Below are 8,576 nucleotides of genomic sequence, written 5' to 3'. Positions count from 1 at the left end.
CTCACAAAATGGCGGCTCCTGGAGCAGCTGAGCGTCCCGAACCAGGAAGCAATGGGTTTCTTGCTTCTGCCATAAGATCCCCAGCTGTAAGTCTTCCAACCTTCTAAATATTCCTTTATCTGTGGTTCAGAGTACTGGGACCATTCCCTGAGCTTTCTTGGTCCTGTATTCTGTGTTGTTCTCGGCAGAGCTCGTCCTAGTCTTATTTTTTAAAGTGATGATTTGGCTAAGTTTTATTATACACCAAGATTTATAATAATAATTAAAGGGGAAATGACAGGGTAGTAAATAGTTGCCAATACAACAATTTCAATTTGAGAACATTTACTGTTTTATTAGCTGACCAGATGACAAAAATAATCATGGTAGATGCCTTAGTTCATCCTTCGAATAAGCCTGTTGATCTGATCTTCCCTGTTGCCAACACCTCCACCTTCTACAAAATGGGTGGTCCTTTTCTTCATTCCACTGCATGGAGAAGATAATTTGAAGGGCCACAGGAAGTTATTTGCTTCTTTGAAACATTTCACAATGGTGTAGCTCTCTTGATTCAGATCCTCCATGCAGATGATGCCATATTTACCAAGAGAACGTACAGTCGACGTGTTATCTGTCAGGGCAATTCACTTCTTACTGATTTTACCATAACCATGCTTGTAGATGAGTTCATTCTGACTGCAGGTTTGGCTACCCCCATGTAATATATGGTTCTCCAATCCTCAGCATATTAATTGAAGCCTTGTTAAGCTTAACAAAGGTGCCATTGAAGATATAGGGAAGGTGAAGAAGCTGTAACACCTTTCAAACCTTTGGGCTCACACCACTGATACCTCTGATCCTGATAATAAATGCCAGCTTGCATTCTCCAGGTACAGATGGGTCGCCTGCTTTTCTTGCTACCCTAGCCATTCGAATCTCAGTTCTGTACATCTGCCTATTTCTTCTGGCCAAGTTCTAACTCCCCTTTTAGCAAATCCAGTCAAGTATAGGCTGAAGGTGGGCTTACAAGCTCTCTGTAATCATAACTCCCAATATTCATTTCCATCACCCATGTATGTCTGTTTTACCATAATAAGCAGGAGAAACCAATATCCATACGGCAACCACATAAACCTTTTGAAAACAATCTGTCAACCTCTACCAACCCTTGGACTAGCCCTGTTCATATGCATATGGCTGGCATTGGGTCTTGGCAGGTTGGACCCAGAAGGCCCTGACCCCCATCAGCCACCTTGTTTAACCAGCATAACATCTACTTTAGGCAACTCCAGAAGCTGCTTTTCTCTCTTCAACTGAAGGATTTTCTCTCTTAGATTCTTTTCAGCTGTTGGTTATTGTTACTTGCCACGAGTTGGTTGTGACCCCTAGTGACCCTGTATAGGGTGTCTGAGGAGTGGCTGGTGAGTTTGATCTGCTAGCCTTGCTGTTCAGATCGACCTTGCAGTCCAGCGCATCATCCTGCAGCACCATTACTGATAACAAAACCAAAATTAACATATAAAAACCCAAAGTTTCACTTCCCGTGCCCCTTCATTCATATTCTCATAAAACCTTATGCTTCCAATGAATCCTACTTCTGACACCAGCTGCTTAAACCAAGTGGGGACCATGTCTGACCTCCTCTGACTCCTCAAGAGGGAAGGAGAACCAAACTCAAAATCAGCCCGAGGCTGATTCCTATGAAGTGGAGCTCAGACATGCCTCCACTCACTCTATACCAGGGCCTTTAACATGAGGCAGACTTAGATCTAATGTAGAAAACTCATCCTTGTGCTTTTGTTTCTGTAGAACAACACTCTCTCAGTATCACATGTCTTAGGCTGGATTATCTAGAGAGGTAAAACCAGTGAATGTCATCTACATGTGTATGCATAAACAGGAGTTTGCTATCAAGGAAATGACTCACAATTGTAGGTGGCACAGTAATATTTTGATAAAAATAGTTCAAAAATGGCTGCAAATTTACATTGACAAAGAACTGCCAGAGGTTTAAGCTGGATTCAGACGAAGACGTGGAATGAGGGATATCCTTTCTGACAACAGATGGATCTTGGCTGAAAGCAGAGAATATCAGAAAGATGTTTTCCTATGCTTTATTGATTACACAAAGGCTGTCAGTTGCATGGACAACATTTCAGAGAATGAGTATTCTGGAACACTTTATTGTGCTCACAAGGAACCTGTACATAGACCAAGAGGCAGTTGTTCAAACAGAACATGGGAACACTGAATGGTTTAAAATTAGGAAAGGTGTGTGCCAGGGTTGTGTTCTGTCACTATACTTATTCAACCTGTATGCTGAGCAAATATACAAAAAGCTGGATTATATGAAGAAAAATGTGGCAGCAAAGTTGGAGGAAGAGTCATTAACAAGCTGGGGATATGCAGATGATACAACCTTACTTGATGAAAGCAAAGAGGACTTAAAATACTTACTGATGAAGATCAAAGAGCACAGCCTTTGGTATGGTTTGCTCCTCAATATAAAGAAAACAAAAATCCTCACGAATGGACCAATAAACAACATTCTTTTAAATGGAGAAAAGATTGATAATGTCAAAGACATCATTTTACTTGGGTCACCCATCATCATTCATGGAAACAGGAGTCAAGAAATCAAACCATGTATTGTATTAGGCAAGTCTGCTGCAGAAGACCTCTTCAAAGTGTTTAAGAACAAAGGTGTTAATTTGTGGACTAAGGTGCACCTGATCCAAGCGATGGTATTTTCAATAATCTCATATGCATATGAAAGTTGGACAGTGAATAAGGAATACAGAAATAGAATGGATGGATTTGAGTTATGGTGTTGAAGGAGCATAGTAAAAGTACCATGGACTGCCAAAGGAACAAACAGATCTGTGTTGGAAGAAGTACGGCCAGAGTGCTCCTTGGAAGCCAGGATGGTGAGACTTTCTCTCCTACTTCGGACATATTATCAAGAGGGGCCAGTCACTGGAGAAATCCAACCCTGACAGCGTCCTGAGTTACATGCTTCATATAGGGACAGTTGGGGTTCCTGTGTGGGCCCGTTACTCCATCTGATCTGAATCCTTGGTCCTCATCCACAGAGACCTGAGGGCACACAGGTGAGCCTAGCACAGCTCCTGATGAGTAGCAGCTCAGTAGGTGATGCTCCAAGTCAGCCAGCTGCCTTGTTTCTGAGGGCTGCTGTCTCAGAGATGCCACATGAGGGTGACTTTCAAAGGTGGCGCTGTGTCCTCTGGGGGCGGGGGGGGGGTACATCCTTGTCTCTGCTCTCTCGCCTCCATCAGCCAGTCCTCAGCGCCTCCAGGTGACACTTAGCTTGACCCTGTTTGAGCTTCTCAAGTCCTCAGTTGTACACTTTGTATGTTGAAAGTGATTAGGGTTTATCTCCCGTCTGGAGCCAGGAAGAGTGAAAACAACCACAGACACCAGGAAACAGTTAGTCCTGAGGACCGTTACTAGTAGACCACGTGGACCTGCCCTCATGACCCTGAGACCAGAAGAACTAGATGGTGCCCGGCTACCACTGCTGAGACGTTCTGGGTAGAGTAGGAGAAAATGTGGAACAAAACTCAATCATAAAAGAGACCAGTCTAACGGTCAGATACAGATTGCTGGAAAACCCAGAGTCGGTTGATGGCCTTTAGTCACCCTTCAGGCCTGGGACACAACTCCCTGTTTAGCCAAACAATTGGCGCATGAGGTGAAGAGTCCTATCAGGAAGGCACATACCCCTTAGAACAGCCAACCATTCAAGATCAAAAGGGCAGCACTGGACTGCAAGGTCAGTTTGAACCACATGGTTGATGGCTCAAACTCACCTGCTGCTGCTCTGAGACCCTGTACAGGGTTGCTATGAGTCAGAATCGACTCAACGGTGCCTAATAACAACCACAACAAAGCTCAGAAGCCAGGAAGGGATAAGAAATACGGACAAGTCAAAGTGGGAGAGGAGACACTGAGGGAGTAGTAAGAGTCTATTGTATTGTAAGGATTACAATCAGTGTCAAAAAACAAACTGTGTTAATTGTTGAATGGTACACCAGTTTTGCTCTGGAAACTTTCACCCAAATCACAATAAAAAGTTTAAAAATGAGTAGATTTAAGACCTCCTCCCCACCCCCACTAATATGGTCACATCAACACAACAAAGAAAGCTCTGTTCCCAACTGGGATTACATCCATAAATATAGGGGTTAAGACACCCCACCCCCACCCCCATATTTCTACAGGACACACTTCAGTCCCCACCACCAGGTTATGTTGTGTGAAAATGAATGCATTTTTAGCAAACACACCTCCCTTGATTCTCTTTAATCCTCTCACTTTGTTTTCTTGGATGCACTGTGGTTTGCATCCAGAGCCAGCCCTTGACTGTTCACCTCCCACACTCTGAGGTCACATTGACCTGGGATATGTGGTAGACAGTTCCCTCATCTCTCCTTGGGGTCCCTGGAGCTGGCTGGTGGAAAACAAGCTGATGGTCTCAGTGCATCTCGATGTGTCTAGAAGCTGCATTCCATGATTGCGATTAGGCGGCAGATAATGTGGGTGCTCTCACAGGCCTGTGTGATGGGTGCTCTCCGTGGTTGATGGCAGATGTTTGTAATGTTTCTTGTCAAGACTCTGATGCCTGAAGGAGGAGGGGCTTTTAGGAGCTGCCAGCCTCCTTTTGTCTCTGGTGTGTCCGTGTCCCCGTAACAAGCTGACTCTCCACCTCGAAAGGAGCAGTTCTGTTTATTCGTTTGGGAGCTCCATTTGAGCACTTATCTTTTGCTTGTTGATTCAGTTGGCTTGATCCCAAGTAACAGCATGTTTATCTACTTGGAAGAGAGTTCTATTGGCTTTTCTCCTCCGTTCTGGAGGTGGAGGACCCATGCTCCCTGTAGCTCAGGCTGCCCACCTGGTGGTGTTATTGATGTGTACCGTGGGCCAGGGGAACAGTGAGTCAGTGAGGTTCTACTGAGGTTGCATTGCCTTGACGACCTTCTGCTAGAATGAGGTGTTACCAGGGCAGAGAAAAACATGATAACTTGTTACCATAGAAGTGAAAATTCCCCTCACTCTTTGGACTTGCAGAATTAGTCAAATCTATCATTCCAGGTTGGTTCCCCTGGAATGACAGGTACAATACGAGGGGATTTCAATGTACAAAGGAATGAAATGGACTGTTTGCATGAATGGTTTGCAGCCCCTCGTGGGGCATGACCCTGCTGGTATTGCGCGTGTCCTTTTGCTGCTCGGATGGAGAGTGGTATGCTTTGGCAATGGGTAGAACTTCCTGTGATTCTAAGTCAATTCCATGTAATAAAATGGTCCATGTGTACCAAGTACTCAGGCTCTGGGTGCCCCAAGGTGGGTGAGACCCAGTCCCTGGCTGTGGGCAGTGGATGGGGGCAGCTCAGACTTGTGAACAGGTAGCCACAGTGCTGTAGAGTGGGCACTGTAAGATGTACATGACCAACATGGAGGGGGAGCTTGGAGAGGGGCGGACTCTTACCTCATTTCCTGGGAGAAGAAGCTCGAGGTGAGTTTTGAGTTTATCATTGTTGTTACATGCCATCGAGTCGGTTTTGATGCATAGCAATCCTGTATAAGGTTTCTGGGGAACTGCTGGTGTTTTGAGCCATGGAGCTTTCGGTTCAAACCAACCTTGTGGTCCAGTGCGTTAGCCTGTAGCACCACACCTGATTTGAGTTTAGGCGTGGGGCAATAGGTGCAGAACTCACGGAATTCTGTGCTGCTGAACCCAGCATGCAGAGGAGACTGGCAAAACCTAGCCTACAGAGAGACAGCAAGCTAGAGAGAGAGAAATGGCTTTGGCTTTATCCTGTAACTTTGGCTTTATCCTACAGTTGTGGTCCTCGGTGGCAGGAGGGTGTGGAAGGCTTTGGGCTGCAGATCATTTGGAGGAGGATGACAACTTACCAGGATGGATGATGGATGATGGATGGATAAAACTCACCAAATCTAACCCACTGCCACCAAGTGGATTCTGACTCAGAGTGACCCTGCCGGAGAGAGGAGAACTGCCCCGTAGGGTTCTACACAGGATGGGAGAAGGGGAGCGGTCACCTAGGCATGGCCCCTTAGGGAGGTGTGAGGCCACATTCAAAGGAGACAGTGGTGGCGCTGCTTGGGCTAGAGACTGCTGTTTGAAGCAGGTTGTATTTATAGGTGGCTGCACATGTTTGCCTTTTTGAAAATTGAGGTTTTGCTTCAGATAATCAGGGACAAAAAGGTAACAGGCCCATACCTCCATGCGTTCATCTGTAATGTGTGTTCGTTCACTGCACTTTAAAACTGTCACATCCTGCTAAACTGTTAACCCTCTTAAGAGAGCAATCTGTGTGAGAGCCCTTTGTAGTTTTCTGTCTGCGGCTTGCACCCGTCCCAGAACTGGGACTTCTGAACAGGGTTTTGAACTGACTCATTCTGGTTCAATGACCCACTGCCCCTGAAAAGTCCACTGCCATCAAGTCGGTTCCCACTTACAGTGACCATAACAGGACAGATTAGAACTTCCCAGAAGGTTTCCAAGGCAGTAAGTCTTTATAGAAACAGACTGCCGCATCTTTCTCCCATGGAGCAGCTGGTGGGTTTGAAGTGCTGGCCAGACAATTGCTTAACCTCTGTGCTCCCATGGCTTCTTAATCCCACCCCAGCTGTACGGAATCTGAATCTGCCTTTCAACAAGATCTCCAAATTGATTCTTTTGTACATGTAAGACTCACTGGGGGATCGGTAAGAATCACTTGGGGAAATCTTGCCAAACTGTCGGTTCAGACTCCGTGTAGCTAGAGGGGAAAGGAACCAGTTCTAAAGCACAGACTTATACCCCCTGGCTGAGCGTCTTTGTGCAGCTTCTCCTCATCCTCCTCCCAGCTCCTCGGGAGTGCTCTGGTCCAGCCTGGGGTTCGGATCCCAGGTCTCCTTACAGGGAGCTCTGGGGGCACACCACTGCGCCCTCAGTCTCAAAGCATTTGCTCCCTCCACGGGCCCTGCTCCCTCCTTCAGGGCCCTGGCTCTGAAAGCTCCCACATGGGGCTCACCTCTGTGCTTACCTCTTAGGACTTTGCTACGGTCAGGACCGCCTGGACTTGTCCCCCTGGATCTGAACTATCACAGACGGCAGGGACATGTGTGCCTGGTTCAGAATCTGCTGGCTGTGCTCACCCCATGTCCCCCTTCTTTGCAGGAAAACAGTTCAAGTGTACGGTGTGTGACTACACAGCAGCCCAGAAGCCCCAGCTGCTCCGGCACATGGAGCAACACGCCTCCTTTAAGGTAGGGGGCTGGGCAGAGGGGCTCCCCCTGTGGCCTGGGCTGTCTCTCCACTTGCTGGCCCTGTGCTGAAGTTCAGTATGGCTGTGTCCAATGTGCGCTCTCCCTGCCCAAGGCTGGTGTGTTCTCTGCACTTGAAATTGCATCAGAAGCAGCATGTGTTACACACATGAGGGAGGCAGGCTGTGGGCATACAAACCCAGATGGATGGAGAGGAAAGAGGACTGGTGTGAAGGCTGGAGGGAGTGTTCTCAGGTGATCCATCGTGTGACTCATGGCGCTCCTTAAATGCCGCTCAGGGATGTTCCTTCAGTGCTGGTGTCAAGATCCTTAGTGCCACTAGGGGATTTCATAAACCATTCTGCTCAGTTTGACCCTTAGACTGGATGCTGACACACCCATGAGACATTCAGGCATCAAGATCTGCAACAATCATTCTCTGAAGTGTTTGTTAGAATTGTAACCACCACTAAGTCCTTGCTTATAGGTTGTGGAAAGAACCCGCCTACCTCGGCACACAGGTCGGGTTGTGTGTCTTTTCACCAATCCTTGCCTCCAGCCTCCCTCTTTCACTTTAAGGACACACGCGTTTAAGTGTGAGATGTCACACCAAAAAGTTGGTGGTTCAAACCCACTCAGAGATGCCTCAGAGGAATTGCTTGGAGCTCTGAAAATCCTGTGGAGCCGAGTCTACTTTAAATATGTGTCGTTGATGTGACTGCTAATTCTGTGATTGCATTGGACCCATTGGGCAACACAGGGCAGTGTCTACATGTTGGTCTTTTGATCAGTGACCACAATTCCATCTGTAACCTTAAACCCCTTTGCCAGGTAGACTTACATCTTTACAGTGTCTGGGGATGAGGAGTGGGGAACGTTTGAGGGACTGTTATTCTGCCTACCACATGCCTTTCATAAGGAGGACTGAAGAATTGATGTATTTAAATTAGGGTGAAGAATATTGTGTGCTGCACTATAGACTACTAGAAGAATGAAGACATTTGTCTTGGAACAGCATGCCTGCTAAAGTAGAGGGTCAGCGAGAAAAGGAAGACCCTCAGTGAGATGGACTGACACAGTGGTTCCAGCAGTGGATTCAAATACAGCAACAGCTGTGAGGATGGTGTCGGCCCGGACAGGTTTCCTTCTGTTGTGATTAGGATTCCATTGGCTTGGAACTGACTTGATGGCACCTGTCTTAGACTACGGTCTCTAGAGAAGCAAACCAGTGACGCCTCTGTGTATGTTTATAGTGTGTGTCTGTAGTGTGTGTATATAAAATGAAGCCTCCTTGTGTGTATATG

The 8,576-nt window shown here is 46.7% G+C and overlaps 1 protein-coding gene across 1 annotated transcript in view; it reads left to right on the top strand.

The window, feature by feature from the left end:
* Window positions 1-8,576, top strand: part of ZFAT (zinc finger and AT hook domain containing) — a 212,266-nt gene that overhangs the window by 108,426 nt on the left and 95,264 nt on the right. Inside the window, exon 10 of the mRNA XM_006830846.1 lies at window positions 7,187-7,275. Coding sequence (XP_006830909.1) covers window positions 7,187-7,275 — 89 coding nt within the window. The remainder of the gene's footprint in view (window positions 1-7,186; window positions 7,276-8,576) is intronic.

Source organism: Chrysochloris asiatica, unplaced genomic scaffold (genome assembly GCF_000296735.1).
Source record: "Chrysochloris asiatica unplaced genomic scaffold, ChrAsi1.0 scaffold00001, whole genome shotgun sequence".
Lineage (NCBI taxonomy): Eukaryota > Metazoa > Chordata > Mammalia > Afrosoricida > Chrysochloridae > Chrysochloris > Chrysochloris asiatica.
This window is presented reverse-complemented; position numbering and strand designations above follow the sequence as displayed.